This window comes from Ammodytes marinus, assembly GCF_949987685.1.
Source record: "Ammodytes marinus genome assembly, contig: scaffold_79, whole genome shotgun sequence".
Lineage (NCBI taxonomy): Eukaryota > Metazoa > Chordata > Actinopteri > Uranoscopiformes > Ammodytidae > Ammodytes > Ammodytes marinus.
The window spans coordinates 150,001-170,000 of NW_027648563.1; the positions used below are offsets into that span (position 1 = coordinate 150,001).

Genomic DNA, 20,000 nt, shown 5'->3' on the forward strand with positions numbered 1-20,000 from the left:
ATGCGTCAGATGCTGTTTTAATTTATTAATATCTTTGTTTGAAAGGGGTTTTATAAGATTGTCCATTGATGTTGTCATGCTATGTATATTTATGTAGCTGTAAAATAGAAAGCAACTAATGTTAGACTTAGTTAAAACGTAGGATAACGTCAACAAGTTCAACTATAGCCTTTTACTTGATTGCTAACGTTAGCTGAAAGGCTATATTTTTTTTTAAATTTTATTTAAACATTGTTGTGTACAAAGTCAGTTAGAAATACATATACTGAAGGTTGATATAACCTAAACAGCATCTTCGTAAATGGTCATTAGTTGTTAAAAACAATTATATATCTTGTCAGAGGACGATAAAAAGCATAATATATAATAATATGAAAGTATGAGCCTTAGGACAACATAGTTTTAATAATCTGTTTACATTATCTAAAAGGCTATCCCTTACAGGAGCATAAGGTGCATATAAAGGTAAATAGGCAACTTCAAAGGAAGGAGAAATACTTTCAAGCATATACATTTAAACAAAAATTAAACACATATATCCACATGAAAATGTAATTATAGTAAAATAGGGAAATAATAAAAATCTAAGCAACATTAGATCATTTTTACAGGTTCATTTTCATTGAGCACTTCTTTTAATCACCGTCTAGTCTATTATCTGAACGAGCCCCACGCGAATTGGACGGAAATCACATTTGAAAAAACATAATAAATATTGATGTCAGTGAGGTTGTAATGTGTTCATTCGAGCAGGTTAAGAGCAAAGGATCTCTTCCTCTACTTAAATTTAAGCTGGTTTAAAAGGAGAAATAAAATACCTGATTTAATCGAACTTAGAGACGACTTATTACTGTGATAAGTGCTCAAGTGTGAATTTCAGGACACTTTGGGACTTTTGCTCCAGCCAGTGCAGGCTGAATGGAATAACATAGGTGTGATTCTACCTACTAAAATTCAATATAGTAAATAAAAATGATTTCTTAGTGTAAAGGCAATTAAACTATTTTCTGTACCTATAACCATGCCTGAATTCCGTTATTTAGGACTCAGATTGTTTGTGTATTTTTGTAGCTTGGCATAAAACTTAGAGCAAAGACAATAGTTTTTTTCTTACCGATACTGACCATACGATTTCAAAACACATCATAGTTGTAACAAGTGTCAATCATTAGCTGCATTCAATCAAAAACTGGTCTATATTAGAACTGTGTTAAAATATCAGTTGCTGAGGTGTAGATGGATTGACTAGTTTGAGTTCCTGTAATTGACAGATGATGGTGTGGAACATGACTACCCTGGTCCTAGTCCACGGGTGCCAAGGAAAAGGAATGGTGCGTAAATGTGTAGAAATACAAACATTTGTCTACTACTTTTATTGATGTATTGAAGTCTGTTTTTACATCTAAAATTGGCTGTGACCTTTTAAGTTTGCATCATGTGTCAAATGTATAACAGTTACACTGTTAGAAAAACTGAGACGATTTAATTTGTGGATTCAATATTTAATGAATTAACTTTCCTTTTCAGAATGTGAACACGTGACAGGGAGAAAGGGTTTTACCCTGTGAAGAGAGTAGCCAAGAGCAAAGTTATTAAGGTAAACAATCCCACTCAAACATCCCCCCCACATATATTTGTCAAAAAGAGGCATGCTTGAGCTAGTTTTGATATGATTGTGCCGATAGATTTAGATTTTAATTGCACGTTCAAGGTATTCGGTGTGAGCCAGGCAAATGTTTATACATGAACAACAACATTTTGTAAAGAGTCTGTGCTGAAAAAAAGCCCAGTGTTTTTACGTAGCTAAGGCTCTGTAAACGGGCATCTAAACAAAGGGATTGGGTCAAAGTCTGCTAACATTTATCTAACCATTCAGCTACGGACGGTGTCAGTGATAGCAGTAACAACTATGCTATTGAACAGGTATTAGGCCCGGAACACACATCCTGCATCTACCTTTTTTTTAGTAACAGATTAGAGCGGCCACACTGCACACTGAAGGTGCCCATACGATTGCCCCTAGTCAAGGGTTTCTTGTTGTTTCGGTGATCAATTAAAATAACAAGCATAATCTGGGATCGCTGACTCCACTTTTTGTAGTGCTTAACAGTTGATGGGGCTGTATTTTGTAACTGTTGTAAAATATTCAATTCAATGCAATGGGCTACATGTTATGCCATCCAGAGAATCGTAACTCAAACAGTTCTCTATTTTTCAGGGACAGAAGATGAAGCAAGTGCAGTGGGAGCCATGCAAGCTCTGGTATGTATGGCCTGTCATGTGTAGCATGTCACCAGCAAACAAGTGCATGCCATTTACAGATTACAGGTACATTTTAAAGCTTAAAGTAGTTTATAACTGCTAAAAAGGTGCTCAATATGTGGTCACTAATACATGTCATTATACACGTCAAACATTTGCTGTGTCCGAAATAGGGATTTTAAATGACTCATTATTTGTGAGTCGACTTGTCGGAGGCATGAATCGACAAATCGATCTATTTACTGTGCCAGACAAAAAAAGTGTGCCTATTTTTTTGCGGCAGCACCACGTAGTTGTGGTGCTGATAAACTGCGCTTTCCTTAAAACAACACTGCTGCCGCTGTGTGTTCAGACTTCAGAATTTGCATCAAAGCCTTTTTGATAATAAAAATTATATGCTTTAACTAAACGCTGTCCATGAGTCGGAGGTGAATGTAACTTATTTGGCTGAAAACAGAAACTAACGGAGGGAGGCGACTCTCTGTACAGTCCCTTAATTCGCACAGTCAGTTTGCTGGCTCTGTGTATTCGGGCTCCAGACATACAAACAGATCGCGGAAGCCGTGCCCCTAGACAACTATAACGGGCAGAATATCCCCGACTATAATTGTAGCCGTCAAACCAAAGAGTTTTTCTGCATGGCGGCTCACTCACTCACACTGGCGAGGTCTCCCGGTGATTTGGTGACCGTCACAGCGTTCCACTCGCTGCTTTGCTCGGGCGGAGGCTTTTTGGGAATGTGATTTAACGTATCGAGAATCGTCACATTGTTCACATCCCTAGTCCGAAATCAGGTTCTTTCTTAAGTACACTTACATAGAGTACTTATAGGCTCAGTGCACTCAAAATTTCAAATACATTATTGTAGTGGAAAAAAAGTATTATGAATTTGCGGCAGAGCCCCAGAACAGGCTTCTAGGTATAAAAAGTGTAGCCAGTATTTGTATTCTCCAGATGATCGCCACACAATTTTTATTTCAACATTTTTGTAGGCCACCACAATTCAGCCATTTGAAAAAACATTGTTAAGCTTTATTATATACTTCCCTGAGGAAAATATAATATATAATATAAATGATGTTTCAAAGTATTTTTTCTCAAATAGTAAAGTCTCAAGAAATGACTGAGGGAGCAGAACCTTAACTGAAAAAATGTCCAAAATGTGTAAGAGTTTAGTGTATGGTGTGTACAAAAACACAAGACATTTACTTTGTGTTCTTAAAAATGTTATCTATCGGAGTTCAAGGATCATTAAAGCTTTATACCACTTTCATTAAGAAAAATGTTGATGTGCCCTCTCGCCCTTTTCTACTCTTCATTAAAGCTGACTACCATATACCTACTGTGACAAAATGGAAATTCACTGTAATGCAACTATTGGAAACGGCTAATAGAGTCCTACTGTGTGCTGTGATGTGTCTACAGCTTATCGACATAAACAAAACAACTGAACAATTTTTTTTTTCTGTGTTACAGTGTGCTGAGGTCTTAGTGCAGTGGCATCCTTGCTCTGGATGGTGAGTGTTTTCTGAATTTTAATTTACTTTGGCTTGGGAAAAACTGACAGTAAGGCTTTTGGCCAGTGTAGTGCATTGGATATCATTTAAACATCACACAACTATAATTACCCTCTCTGCAATAGCAATATAATGTTTCCAATTTGTTCAAAACGTTGTATGCCATTTTGCACTTTTATCATGCTTTTCTAGGTAACTCAGTTACTCTGAGTTAGTCTTTGTTCCATCCACAAAAATAGGCAGGGGAATGCATGTTTTCATGCAATTAAAAGTGTATAATATATACAAATTATAGTATGTGGATAACATGTTCTAACTGACACTGCTCATTCAAATCTAGGATTATGAAAAAAAGACTAATAACATACATGAATGAAGATTCCATGTATCATTGTGAGAGGCTCTGCCACCATAGTGCTATTTATCCCAAACACTTAATATCAATGTTATCCTAATGATGTTTTTCTGTGTGTCTCACAGTGGGATGAGGTGGAAAAACTCCTGGGAGCCAGAGGAACACATTTGTTAACAACATCCAGTGTGGTAATGTATTTTATATTGCTGTTTTGATCAACTAACACCAAATGGATTGGCTACAATGCCAAAAACATAGAAATTGAGCCTTTTAATGTGGGGTTTACAGAAAGAAACAAATCGACATGATTGGCTGGCGGTTTATAAGGGAATTGGGGAATTAACTTCTGCGTAAAATGCCTGATTTGCAGAAATCGGAAAAAATTTGTCTTTTCGATACCAAAATGTTTTGTCAATTGGGAAAAATTAGCAAATAGATCATTAATAAATAAATCACCGATGCATTTTAAGCCTTTTTTATGCCAGATGATTCGGAGCACTTTAACAGTAAATACGGTGGAGGTGCTACTTATAGTAGCACGGTTGTGGGTGCTACTTTTAGTCAATTACTAATGTTATTGTTACTGTTTGTTTTGTTATTGTTGCTGTGTCTCCCTCTCAATGTACCAGAGCATCCTTGACGCAAAGCAGCGGCTTTGGGTGCTATTATTAGTCAATTACTAATGTTATTATTATTGTGTCTCCCTCTCTCCCTCTCTTGCTGTGCCTCTAACCCTGTCTCTTTCTCGAGACCCAGCCAGTTTAGACGGATGACCACCCGACCAGAGGCTCCATCAGTCGTTCCTTGTTGGTGTAGTTGTTCCTTTTTGTTGTCTGTACATTTAAGAGTTTGTTCTGGACCACCTCTATTTGATTTCTGTTTTGATGTTGCGCTACATAAAGATAATTGAATTGATTGAATTGAGTTCATTCTTTTATGTAACTACATTCTAAAACCTTTGGGAAATAACTAACTTTGAAATACGTCTTTACTTTTTCTGGTACTGTTCCTATACACTTGATTTTTATGATTGTCTACAGTTGGTCAATTGAAGTACTAAATGGGTGCACTTTTGCAAAAACATAAGCATTTAGTGATTTTATTTTCTATTGGAATATTTAGATTAAGCCACCTATTATTTATATAATTCTTACTACAAGACATTTTACTAAGTGTTAAATACATCAGTCTACTTCATTTTGCACCCTGCTCTTGCTGCAAACCAATTTGTCCCCTTTCTTAACACTCATCTTCATATACATGCACATGATCTAAATGTATTATGCTTGGTGGAATGACACCCAATGTAAGATGATGCCAAAGAGAGGGGTTAGTAGTTATTATATCACCATTAGCCCCAACATGCATTAATTGAATTTAATAAGTTTGGATATTTTTGTTTAATTAATATACATTTATCACACAGTTGGTTGTTAAATTATCCAGCCACCTAGGCCTACTGGAAAAGAATAGTGTACATGGTGCCGAAGAACACTTTCAGTTTCAATCCCATTAGAGAACGAAGGCCGTCGGCCGGACGCATTTTCCACACTGTCAATTTCCATGTTGATGTTTGCTTTTAATAAGTTCAAGGTTTTAAGTCAACAACTGGGAAAAAATAAGCATACTCCTTGCTTACAAAAATAACTGTGAAATATATTCTGGTATCATCCTCATAATTGAATGATCTGACATTTTATGCCAGGGCTGTGGAATGAAAAACCTGGGACAAGGTAAGGTAATGCCAAAGGGAGCGATGAACCAGTTATTGCCATTTAGTCCACATGCTTTCTGTCTACAATGTAGATGTAACAGTACACAAGTACAAACATCCAAGGCTGGTATAGGCATTGAACCTTTCAGTAGTCACTTAATTTTTCTTCCCCCATTTATATCAATCAACCAATATTGTTAATATTAAACTTCACTTTTTTACTTAATTAACTCAATAATTTAGACGATGAATTTGTTTATTATAAAAAAAGAAAAAAAAAAGTTAATTACGTCACTTGCAGAGGTAAATGTGGCGCTGAACTGCAAATGCGTAGACCGGAAGTGAATTCCCATGATGAGATTTTGTTATTGATATACTTAACATGTCTCACAAAAACTACCTATAGAATTGTGTCTTCGCTGTGCCATCTCGTCTATTTGTCTGTGTAGCCTATTAAATAATATAGTTCATATAGCACTTAACTGAATTATAACTAAGGGCATACAATACATTTAGGCCTAATGTACAGACAACAATTATGAAACAAAAGAATAAAAGAGGAATTTAAAAATAAATTGTAGGCATATGTGGTCATTGTTTCTCAACATCCTGAGTTGTCTGTCTATGTGTTCATTTACATCAGGGGTCACCAGCCTTTTTGAACCTGAGGGCTACTTCATGGGTACTGAGTCATACGAAGGGCACCCAGTTTGACACACTCTTCTGAAATAACACATCTGCTCAGTTTGCTTTTAGTTATATATTATTATTAATGATTAATGATGTGACGACACTGATCATGTTGATGATTTCTCACAATAATGATCAACAATGACTTAAAAAAGGTGGAAACAGATTATTATGCTATTTTTAGAATAGGCCTGCGGGCGCCTCATATGGTCCTTGGGCTACCTGCGCCCGCGGGCACTGTGTGGGTGACCCCTGATTTACATCATGGATGTCCTCTTTACCTGCAGTAAAGGACAGGCTAAGGCCTAAGCAATAAAAACAAAATTAGACAAACACCTTCACTTCACACATTGAGATTCCCTTGAATCATATTACCATCATGTCACAAAATCCACAAGTATAAAATAAATAGGCCATCAATATGAGGGCTTATTTTAAGAAATAAGAAAAAAGTGAGCTCTTTCCATTTTTCCAGCTACAATAGTCTGCAGCAATATGTCTCATCTGTTTATTTGTCCCTCCAATGTTTAAGTAAAATCTTAAAATATATAAATACAAATAAAGCAAAATGAGACAGTAGACATCATTCCCTTAAACATGGGCAGTGGATTAAATAAGGACCACATCATCCCCTTCTCCTCCGTATTTCAAAACAGGAAACATGTAGGCTAAAGGTAGACTATTCATAGTGACATATTACTCTCCAGGTCGAGGCCTTTCCAACTGTAGGCTGCATTTTGTTAAAACTGTGAAACACATTTTTAATTTTCTCATACAATTTTCAATATCTGACAAGCCATCCATAGCACTTTGAGGGTAATAATCTGACAGGGGACAGAATAATCAATCTATCTATCATCTCTCTTATCTCTATACATCTATCTATCAACTCTGTCTCTCATTTACCATCTCTATCTATTGAAAATATTTCACATTTTATGGACACACACAGACGCTGTCTGAAGCGTAGGCTTCAATAGGCTTGATATGCTGTGTCCATGAAATGAGAAATTTTAAATCTTTGTCTTAGAGGTAAACAAAATATATTGTTGGAAAGGTCTCGACCTACAATGTAACATTGTGTCAGTGTGAGGATTCTACTGGGCTCCTACTCAGAAATACTGACCTTTGAACCTTGACCTTAGTGCATGCTTGAAGGCTCATAATTCAGCTTCAAAAGGTCGTACAGACATGGAACTAACAGTTATGGAAATGTCCAGGCCTGGGCTATAATGTGATATAATACACACCTAGGGGCAATATAACATTTGGGTAATTTATAGTTTACATAACATTTCAACCATTTAATTATAAGATATTTTAAATCAGATTACATAAATGTGTAAAGCATCACATGAAACACCTCACAGTACTCTCAATTTAGAATAATTCAAGTTCCAATTAATGAAAACAAATAAATCTTTTTATAAAACTACATTTCCCAGCGATGCGTCATGCACTCAAATACTGTAGTTAGCCATAGTTGTAGTTTTTCTCGTTTTCGAGCTGGGTTGGGGTTAAATATTTGTGTAATACATATATAACTTATCTGTTACAGACATAAACTGTAGGGAACTGCCGAACTTGTTGATACACTGCAATATAAGTTCTACATTACAAATAATGGTTTGTTTGTGAAATATTGGCTGGTATTGTACAAATGGGGTATTTGGGTCAGTAGTTCTGGTTGTTTGCAAATTAGGGTTGAGATAAAATAGATTTATTGGATCTTATATGACATATTTAGGGAAGCCGATCTCATTATAACATTAAAGCCATTTCATCTCACTTAAAAAAAGGTTGATATGTTGTCTATTTAAGATATTTTGGGCAGAAGTGTTAAAACCGTTGCCGAACGCGCTAGTTCCGCCACAACTATGCCCGGCGGAAGTCGCCTAATGGCCCGCCTCGCGGAACTCGTCCGCATGCCCCTTGGTAGTGCAGCGGAGGAAGCCCACTGCCCCAGTCATTTATTGTTGTGTCTACTACTTCTTCCTTGGCAAAAGTAAACAATAAATAAGAATGAAATGTATTCTCGGTATTGAAGGACAACTGTTGCCCTAAAGTTACGTTTAGAGTTAGTAAATGTTCCTGTTTGAGTTGGAAATGAAAATAACGTGAATGTACTTTCGGCGTCCATAACAACACAATGGAGACAAATGAAAATGAGTCAAATCAGCATCTCTACATTAATTCATGGAAAGTCTCCCTCTGCATCTTTTTCTCTTCATCCGCATCTCTTCCTCCTCGTTCTCCCTCTCATCCACCGGTCCACTTTCATTTATCAAAACAAATTGGAAGTCATGGAGAATTTGAGTGGTCTCTGAATAATTTAGTTTGTAAGTTGTAAATGAGACACGTGATAACCCTAATGCTGCCATGACTTAATAAATTAAGTTAAGTTAAGTTAATAAATTAACAATTGTATATTATTTCAGCATACATTGAGTTTAAAGCATTGAGTATAGCTGCAAGTAGGTGGGTGAGTTATGCCTACTGACATGTAGGGTATGTTTTCATGCATTTCACCAGATAAAATACAACTTTGAGCAAATGTTGCTATGTTAGAGACAACCACACTGCTTATTATAATAGTAATGTCTTAAATAGATTTAACATACAAAAACCTCAAAAAGTCATCTACTCAAAGTCATCTACATTTGCAACACAAAGTATGAAAGTTAGCAATACCATCTGTTTCTGTTCTACAGTGACTACATGACTGTTACCTCCCCAAAACACTGTTTGGCTGGTGCTTAGTGACCAGCAACATATAAGATTAAAGACACAGAAACCAAATTTAAGTTTTATTAAATAATACAATACAATTTATTAAACAAACTCAAAACTACAAGTGTCTAGAGGACTGGTTAAAAGAAAAGAAAAGATGGAGCCACGCATTGGACTGTCGGATCTAGGACTTCCTTTTCCTAAACCCAACTAATACTAATAAAGAGAAAACACAAAGTATTTCTAAGCTATCAGCCCTCCGGTTCATCTTTTTACAATTTTTCCTCTGAGAATTCTCTTCCCCAGGGTCCATTTGTAGGAACAATTTGGACAGCACACAGTGGGCAAGCACAAGTTGTATGGACCTGAAAACAGAAAATCATATTTGACCAATACTGAATATCACAGCACATAAGGATAATAGTAAACCATTTCCATGCCTGACATCCCATCACCTTCTGGTGGGATACAAAAAGCAAAAGGAAGAGGAAACATACCGTTGGTGTGTCCTCCTCCTGTTCTGCTGATGCTGGGACAGTAACCGAACTCAGAAGCTCTCTGAGATTCTGAAGCTGTTTATCTTATATGGGGAAAAAGGAGTCAGTTACACTGATCTATTAATAAAAAAAAACAATATTTAATGTGTGGCTAAGGTTGACTGTATACAAGATTTCACAATTAAATATGCATACCAAGACTAGGGACCTCCTGAGAAATCTCCGTCGCCTGTGGCTCGTCCACTTCTGGAAGCTCCCTGGGGCTTAACTGAAAACACAAAACATGGAGGAAAAATTATTAGTGACTGAGTGCATTGAAAATTGTGAACAGTAAAACCATTTTATTTTTCTGACCAGATCGATACTTCCTAATAATTTGGGGGATCAATGTTTCCATCCTGGTCTCTCTTCCTCCAGGACACATGCGAGCCTTGACTCTGTGGCTCTTTGCTTTCTTTGAAGGATAGAAGTAAAAACAAGGATAATATAATTGCCTGTAGTGGAGCAGGGACATTATAAATTAAAATAATTTTAGGTAAAAAAAAAAATTAACATTTAGGTTTATTTATTTAAAGCCCAAAATCTATGGTAACAGCTTTTAGTTCAAGTCAAAGTCCACTTATTTGGTCTTTCACACAGGGACAGACGAAAACAAGCCTTAAAAATGAAGCCTGGTTCACTGCAATCAAGACAAACCTGTAAAGTGTGAATGCACCCAACCTCTCAGGATTATTACTACAACAAGTGAAAACTAGAAAAACGACTACATGCCATGACTTGAGAACAAATTTCAATTCTACCACAAGCTTTTCCGTAGCATTTGTATTTAATATTTCATACTTATGTTATACAGTAGTACTTAAAGCAGCTACGAGTAACATTTAAATATCTTTTAAACAGCCTCATGTTTCCTCTGATAATCATAAATTACCTTTAACAGCAAACGAGACCATCAGTGCAAAGAAAGACGTTTTTATATAGTTTTTATTACTGCTTTTGGTCTGGTCGCACACCCAGATTTTCAGTGGTCGCAGATTTCAGTGTGGCGCAGCAACGCGATTTGAGAAGCCTATCCCTCCAGGTGAGGGAAGGGGAGCGGGAGCCTTGTTTGAGACAGTTATTTGTCGTCATAATGACTGATAACGGGGCTGAACCATCAAAGAAATAAAAAAGAATGCAATGAAGAAAAGCTAAAAGGGAGAGTGATAGACGGGCGGGAGGAGGACGTTGCCAAGCAATGTGTAAACATTCACGGGAGCGAACCGGAACAAACTAGACTGCAGTGTTTACTCCTAAATGAATGAGTGGTTGGTACTAACACAAAGTTTACTTTGCTTCACCATCATCAGATTACCATTATTCATCTGAAATAGTCATTATTTACAACAACATAAACACATTACCTCATCGTGATCCATAGCCTACTAACTGCCGTCTCTCGTTCATTCGCTTTCTGTGAGGACACGTAATCTTTCAGCTCCGTGAGAGACGAGTAGTTAGGTGACACTGCTGCATCAACTAATTGCAATCAGGTGTGTTTGGCTCTGACTGGCATTAGTTGATGCAGAGTCACTAACCACTCTCACGGAGCCGAAAAGAGTCCGGTGCCCTCACACTTTCAATAGGCTACACGGACATGCACTATATTGTGTCCTATTCATTTGACTCTCGCACGGACGGAACGCGCTAGAAAACAGCTTTGCGACAGCTGGGGTCGTAAAAATACTACCGCTTTTGTCCAAAGGGGCCGCCAACGGACAAAGTTACTCGTAGTGGCTTTAAGTCTAAAACTACATAGAAAAATGTTTAGAAAATACTTTACCACTCTTCTACCCACTAGTGCACCATGTCCTCAGGGCAGTCAAGGTCACTGCACAAATCGGTTAATTTCTGAGACGCAGCCTCAGCCTTTTGCAAAGTCTGCAGTTAAAGAAAGACAACAAAAAACCCAGCTTTTGGCACAACATTCTCATTGTCAACTTTGAAATATCATAAAATGTTTTTTGTGATTAAGAGCCCATTCAGAAAATTAGTTGTTTGTTAATATGGTCAGTAAACCAGATGTTTTTCATGTAATTTGGCACATACCTCGACATATCTGCAAGACAAAGCAAGATGTAGACCATCTTGCTTCCGCTTGTATCACCCAATGGCATGTATGGTCAGCATGTCATAATCATAGTATGGACTTTGGCTCTGTTGAAAAGAAATGGTGTGATATTAACTGGTGGATATCTGGTGGATTACAGGAGCCACTTTATCTGTCAGCACAAGATTAAAGACTAGCTGAAATTATTAGAAAAATGTCTAAAGGCCTTTGCACACCGGGCGCGACGCGAATAAACGCAAAGTAAAAGCGAATGTTTTGAAATGTGAATTTTGACGCGTCTCACTTTAGAAGCGACGTCCCAGAAAAATCGAACTCAGTTCGAAAAAATAAAAAACGCAAATTTGCAATGCGAAATGACGGCGCTGGTGTGGAAGCTTGTATTGACTCTGTATACGTTCGTTAATTAACGGATTAATCGCACGAATAAAACACGCCCGGTGTGCAAAGGCCTTAACAGTGGCATATCACCAAGTGAGTGAGTATATGCTTGTTGCGTGATGCGTGTGTTTATCGTCTATCTTTTTATGTATTATAGAAGGGGGTGGCCAGCCGTTGTTTTTTGTGAATTAAAATCTATCGATATTAAAGAGCAGGAAAAGACGGGATCTGTAAAACAGAGGAAAATGAAAACACTATTATTTATCTTGCAACAAGACTTCCAGGAAATATTACGTTAGAAATGCAGAACTGTTAAAAGAGAATGTAAAATGATGCTTAATGGACCTTCTCTTCAACCATCCATGTTTAGTCTCATTCAGAATTACAGTTGATATCTACTTAACCTAGCTGAATTATTGACATAAAATCAGTACATTGTTAAGTCAACATGATCATTCACGATTATTAACTTTTGTCAGGGATGTGTAAGCCTTAAAGCCACTACGAGTAACATGGCACGTTGGCGTCCCCTTTGGACAAAAGCGGTAGTATTTTTACGACGCCCGCTGTCGCAAAGCTGTTTACTAGCGCGTGACAGGCGTGCGAGTGTGAACTGAGAAGGGCGCAATATAGTGCATGTCCGTGTGTTGAAAGTGTGAGGACTCTTTTCGGCTCCGTGAGAGTGGTTTTGACACTGCATCAACTAATGTCAGTCACTGCCACACACACCTGATTGCAATAAGTTGATGCAGCAGTGTCACCTAACTACTCTCTCTCACGGAGCTGAAAGACGTGTCCTCACAGAAAGCGAATGAACGAGAGACGGCAGTTAGTATGGATCACGATGAGGTAATGTGTTTGTGTTGTTGATGTAAATAATGACTATTTAGCAAAGCAAACTTTGTGTTAGTACCAACCGCTCATTCATTTAGGAGTAAACACTGCAGTCTAGTTTCGCTCTCGTGAAATTGTATACACGTTGCTTGGCAACGCCCTCGTCCCCCGTAGCCTATATCACTCTCCCTTTTAGCTTTTCTTCATTGCATTTTAATTTTGTTCTTTGATGGTTCAGCCCCGTTATCAGTCATTATGACGACAAATAACTCTTTTTTTTTATTTATACAGGTATATCCCATTGAGTCCGAAGACTCTTTTGCAAGGGAGACCTGTTCCCATTTACACGTTACCATTCACACACACATTCATACACCGATAGCAGGCTAACTATCAACATTCACACGAGGCAAGGTGGGTGAAGTGTCTTGCCCAAGGACACAAAAACTATGACACAGGTGGCAGGGCGGGGATCGAACCTCCAACCCTTTGATCATCGGCCGACCCGCTCTACCAACTGAGCCACAGTCGCCCCACTGTCTCAAACAAGGCTCCCGCTCCCCTTCCCTCACCTGGAGGGATAGGCTTCTCAAATCATGTTGCTGCGCCACACTGAAATCTGCGACCAATATGGATATGTGACCATAGAGCCTGCACGAGCGAACCGAAAATCGGACTGGGTGTGCGACCAGACCAAAAGCAGTAATAAAAACTATTTAAAAACGTCTTTCTTTGCACTGATGGTCTGGTTTGCTGTTAAAGGTAATTTATGATTATCAGAGGAAACATGAGGCTGTTTAAAAGATATTTAAATGTTACTCGTAGCCGCTTTAAGTTAAGGAAAAGCCCCACAGTACAACATTATAGTTTAGGTTAAATACAGGCTAGAACCAAATAGCGATTTTTAAAATGGACCTTTTCCGAATAGATCACACTTACAATAAAATAATGAAGACTTGACCTTAATAATGACCTTATTACTGAATAAAGATGGATGAGAATAAAAGGGTCCTGTAACGTTAGGGCCACACCGGATGTGGTTGCACACACCAGGAACACACTGGCTGGCAGATCACAAGCCGTAACCTCAGGCAACTACTTTTGATTAGATTAAATCAGGTATTTTATTTCTCCTTTTAAACCAGCTTAAATTTAAGTAGAGGAAGAGATCCTTTGCTCTTAACCTGCTCGAATGAACACATTACAACCTCACTGACATCAATATTTATTATGTTTTTTCAAATGTGATTTCCGTCCAATTCGCGTGGGGCTCGTTCAGATAATAGACTAGACGGTGATTAAAAGAAGTGCTCAATGAAAATGAACCTGTAAAAATGATCTAATGTTGCTTAGATTTTTATTATTTCCCTATTTTACTATAATTACATTTTCATGTGGATATATGTGTTTAATTTTTGTTTAAATGTATATGCTTGAAAGTATTTCTCCTTCCTTTGAAGTTGCCTATTTACCTTTATATGCACCTTATGCTCCTGTAAGGGATAGCCTTTTAGATAATGTAAACAGATTATTAAAACTATGTTGTCCTAAGGCTCATACTTTCATATTATTATATATTATGCTTTTTATCGTCCTCTGACAAGATATATAATTGTTTTTAACAACTAATGACCATTTACGAAGATGCTGTTTAGGTTATATCAACCTTCAGTATATGTATTTCTAACTGACTTTGTACACAACAATGTTTAAATAAAATTTAAAAAAAATATAGCAGCTAACGTTAGCTATCAAGTAAAAGGCTATAGTTGAACTTGTTGACGTTATCCTACGTTTTAACTAAGTCTAACATTAGTTGCTTTCTATTTTACAGCTACATAAATATACATAGCATGACAACATCAATGGACAATCTTATAAAACCCCTTTCAAACAAAGATATTAATAAATTAAAACAGCATCTGACGCATGCTCAACTTACCAGATCGAAAGATACTAATCTTTTTCTTTGTTTGCTGTAATGTTGACATTGACATCAATGGTCGCCCCCATGGTCGCCCCCTGTTGGTAGCATGGTTGGTGGTCCTCCAGCTATGCAAACAGGCGTGAGCTCTTGACTCGGCGAGCAGGTTTCTTCTTCCTTCCTCGCTGTTACCATTTCCTGTTCGGCCGGGCTAGGCTAATGCTAACAACTGTTTAGAAGGATGTGGATGCAGCAGGCTAACCTATCAGCAATCTAAACAACACGTCACCCTTGCACTCAGATACATGTGTTTCTAATAAGATGATATCATTAAAAGTTACATAAAGTAACAGTTTATTAACACAACAGCGGAAAACATGTGAGCTGCTTGTTTAGCGATAGCAGCGTCCCTAGCAACCTGACGTCATTGAAACGTGTGGCAAGCGAATGGGCAAGCGAGACCATAAAATATTCCTTATAACTATCAAACTAAAGATCAGACACATTCACTGACTGAAGATTATGCAAGTAAAAGGTATATTTCTCGCTAGAAATGTAATTAGAAACACGTTTAATGTAAACACTGACAGTGAGAATACTTCATGATTTCAGGTGCTCCTTTAGCCAATGGGATGAATGCTTTAAGTAGTCTCTATGTGCAGCCATCGGTTCGTCCGTTAGCCAATGGGATGAATGCTCATAGCGTCTCTATAAGATGCCATCGGGTTAATATGCGCGTTCCCTTGGCTTCATATATGCCGCGGAGGGGTTACATTGAAATGAGTTGAGAACCCCCCTGCGTGGAATGAAGACGCACACGGGTACCCTTTTGCGATAGCAGCTGACGCCAAAAGCCCCTGACCAAGCGGAGCTTATCGACGCGTTCGGAATGAGAATGTGTTGGCCCATGACAAAGGCATAAAGAAAAACTATATAAAAAAATAGCGTTCTTTGCACTGATGGTCTCGTTTGCTGTTACATGTCATTTATGATCATCAGAGGGGAAAATGAGACTGTTTCAGAAATATTTTTTTTTAAAAGTTCCTCGTAGCTGCTTTAATAAATTATCTAATAGCAAAGTTGTATTCAGGGGAAATTGGAATTTCAAGTTATCCACCCTACAGTAAAAAATAAATAACATTTCAAACCTGAACAAGAGGTGCAGGGTTGTAGTGAAAGCTCCTCCGCTCCACATCGACGACGTAATCTCCAGAAGGATTAACTTTCAAACTGGATCCAAAGATTAGAACGCTGTGGAGAAGAAAAGAATAAACAAATCTATTATATTAAAGACCTACTTCACCGGCGGGAATATGAAGGTGTATTGAACCCTGAGATCCTATGTTGTATAAATGTGCAAACATTTTTAGAAATCGGTTCATCCTAGCCTGAGAAAAGGCAGAAAGAGTGTGTTATGGTCTCACTGTCTAACCCTACATTTTACTAGTGTGACATCACACATGGGAGAATGTGGGGTTAGGATTAACAGGACAGCTGGGCCAAGGGAAGACTGAGGGAAGAAAAACCTCATTCATTATATTATTATAATGATTTTATAATGATAGAACACCGGTTCCGTATGGGTGAAGTATTCCTTAAATTTATCCGCTTGCTCCATAATTTAGATTAAGACAGGCCATTATATGTGTGTGTTCTGGTGATCATATAGTTCCCCCAAGTATTCACACACACACACACACACACACACACACACACACACACACACACACACACACACACACACGCACACACACACGCACACACACACACACACACACACACACACACACCACTGCATAAGGAAGTAAAACTGAAAGTATCTTACTGCGCTACAGACAGACACAGGGCGAAGAGGAAGAGATTCCTCATAGCGCGGTTGATCGTGACGTCATTGCCGCTGTCGAACAGAGAGACGCAGCTGCAGTTCAGCCGTTTGACCAGGTGGTGGCGCTCCAACCCCTCGAGCCGCCAGCGCGTAAACCTGCAGACAGAGAGAGGGAGAGAGAGGCAATAGATAGGCTGTTTACTAGCGTTTAAAATGTTTTATTTCTATTCATTCGCTTTTCTAATGTGTCTTATGTGTTTTAATCTTGCCCCTGTAAAGCACTTTGAATGGCCTTGTGTTTCTGAATTGTGCTATAGAAATAAACTTGCCATAGACCACAGGGCTATTCAATTAGTTTTGAATGGGGGTCGGTTGGTGGAAATTATCCAAAATGTACTAGTGTAGTCTCTTAACTCTCCTTAAATGTTTTATTTCTATTCCTTTGCTTTTCTAATGTGTTTTATGTGTTTTAATCTTGCCCCTGTAAAGCACTTTGAATGGCCTAGTGTCTGCTATAGAAATAAACTTGCCTTGTCTTGCCTTAGGGCTACTGATTAGTTTTTTGCACATTGCTCATTTTGCACATCATAATATTGTTATATTGTTATGTATTCTCCTTTTTTAAAGCTGCAGTGTGTAGAATTTTGGGTTTTATTTCCTAGCAGATTTTGTAGAAAGTAATTATAATATCCATAAGTACATTTAATTCAGTGCATAATAGCTGAAAAAAAAATTTTGAATTATTTTTTTTCCCCTTAGAAAGGGTCTCATATACGTCCATATTTCTGCATATTTTGGACCAAGGCCTAGTGCCGCCATCTTGAAAGTGTCATAGTTGGAATGTCATCAGGTGCATTGTTTAAAATTTAGAATTGTTCTTGTCCTTGAAGGCCACTGTAGTTTCTGTTATTATTCAAAAGGGGTGGGGTTACCCAGGGAGCGTTGCATTCTAGAATTTACTTGATGATGTCATATTACACACCTTTAACCTTCTATGTGTTTACTATGGTAGTGGACCAGACCATACTCCCCTGTGCTTGTTGTATGTTTTTTTTTTTAAGCTTTTCAGCGCATGCGTAATTATGAGCTCTCTTCTTGCATCTCGTCTTCTCCGAGAATTAAAAATAAATAAACAAAAAAGGCAATGCATCGTTTGAGATATAAAGGCCAATATGTGAGAAGAAACAGCTGGGGGGGAGAGGGAGGGAGGGAGAGGGAGAGAGAGAGAGAGGCAGGGAGGGAGAGAGGGAGGGAGAGAGATTTTTTTGAGATTTTACAAAAATACTTTATTCAAATATTCATTATTTTACATGAACATTAACATAAATTCCTATTAACCCATGCCTCAGAATCAGAGAGAGAGAGAGAGAGAGGGAGGCAAGGAGGGAGATACACCGATGAGTTAAAGGTAGGGTCACGTGGCAAGCAGCTGTAGGAACACGTCATCATAGAAACTGAAAGGAACATCGCATGAATAGGTTTATGACTATTATGCTGACCAGAGCCGGCCCGAGGCATAAGCGAACTATGCGGTCGCTTAGGGCCCCCGACCTGAGTGTGTGTGTTTGATATCAACATCATGCACATCACATGTAAGTTCTCCTCCATGAAAAAAGGAATACAACGTTTTGGTCTGGATGGTTATTAAGCCTAATACTTGAATCAGTTAATCTGGGAGGTAATCCGAGGTTAACTGATCACGTCCATCCACAGTGTGTATTGAGTTTATATAAAACATTTGAAAATGGGGCTGCCCTCAGTTGCCCATGCACTGTGTATAGTCTACAGCCTATTTCAGCCTCGTCTGTGGAAAAAAAAGATACAGTAGCTGGACAACAGAGTTTTTCTGCTTCGTTCCTCTCACTGCATTTAAATGCATTCATTATATTACAGAGAAATATGTCCCGTTAAAGAAAAAGAGCACCAAACCCAACCCAGAGGACCCTCCATAATATTTATTTTAAATTAATATTTTTATGGAAAATCCATGCGTCTTTCTTCAATAGCTTCTAATTCATCCGACCCAGTTATTTTTTCACACAAAATTCCTCAGATTTAGCCTCTTAATTTTCCTCTCAAACTGCACCAGGTTCATGCATTTCATCTTAAAAAGGTAAAAAAAATCTCCCGGGGGGGCACACCCCCGGACCCCCCTAGGACGGTCGGGATCTCGGTTGGCTGCTATTTCCCTCCAGCTGGACATTGGAGGCAATAGCAAAAAACACTGGGTGTGTGAATGAAATTCGACAAAAGTCAATCATTTAGCCAGCACTAACATTGGAGGGGGACCGTGATCGAATTCCGCTTAGGGCCCCATGAAAGCTTGGGCCGGCTCTGATGCTGACTATGTATCGTGGGCTCATGATTTTTGTATGTGTGTGTGTGTGTGTGTGTGTGTGTGTGTGTGTGTGTGTGTGTGTGTGTGTGTGTGTGTGTGTGTGTGTGTGTGTGTGTGTGTGTGTGTGTGTGTGTGTGTGCGTGCGTGTGTGTGTGTGTATGCGTGTATGTGTGTGTGTGTGTGTGTGTGTTGACGCACCTTGGGACTGGAGCGTCACGTTGCACTTCGACCGTTATTAGAGTTGCTGCTTTCTGGTTTAAATCAGACGAGTCCTCCACCGAAACATCTTCTTCTTCTGCAAATGTTTTAATGTGTTTTTCTTCTTCTTCTTCGCCTGTTAATAGTTCGTTCATGGCGAGATAAACTTGGTGGCGTTTGCGTGTGTTGTGCCTGGCTGTGCTGGTTTGGTTTCTCTCTGTGTGTGTGTGTGTGTGTGTGTGTGTGTGTGTGTGTGTGTGTGTGTGTGTGTGTGTGTGTGTGTGTGTGTGTGTGTGTGTGTGTGTGTGTGTGTGTGTGTGTGTGTGTGTTCATTTCCTTATATAGGCAACGGACAGATTATTACTGGAAGTGTTCAGTGCGCAGTGGGAGGAGGAAATACTTCACGTAGGCCCACAGTAAACAGTGTGTGTGTGTGGGGGGGAGGGTGTGAGAGAAAATGAGGAAACGAAAAAGGGTTTTAGGGAAGGTAGGACAGTGTGTGTGTGTGTGTGTGTGTGTGTGTGTGTGTGTGTGTGTGTGTGTGTGTGTGTGTGTGTGTGTGTGTGTGTATATGTGTGTGTGAGAGAGAGAGAAAGCCCATACTACAATGTGTCTTTTATTTTTCACA

The 20,000-nt window shown here is 38.5% G+C and overlaps 1 protein-coding gene across 1 annotated transcript in view; it reads right to left on the bottom strand.

The window, feature by feature from the left end:
- Positions 1-19,527, bottom strand: part of LOC307270369 (uncharacterized protein) — a gene marked incomplete at its 5' end in the record, with an annotated part of 21,950 nt that extends 2,423 nt beyond the window's left edge. The window contains 3 exons of the mRNA XM_080054256.1: positions 16,160-16,262; positions 16,837-16,992; positions 19,373-19,527. Coding sequence (XP_079910382.1) covers positions 16,160-16,262; positions 16,837-16,992; positions 19,373-19,527 — 414 coding nt within the window. The remainder of the gene's footprint in view (positions 1-16,159; positions 16,263-16,836; positions 16,993-19,372) is intronic.
- Between the last annotated feature and the right edge of the window lie 473 nt (positions 19,528-20,000).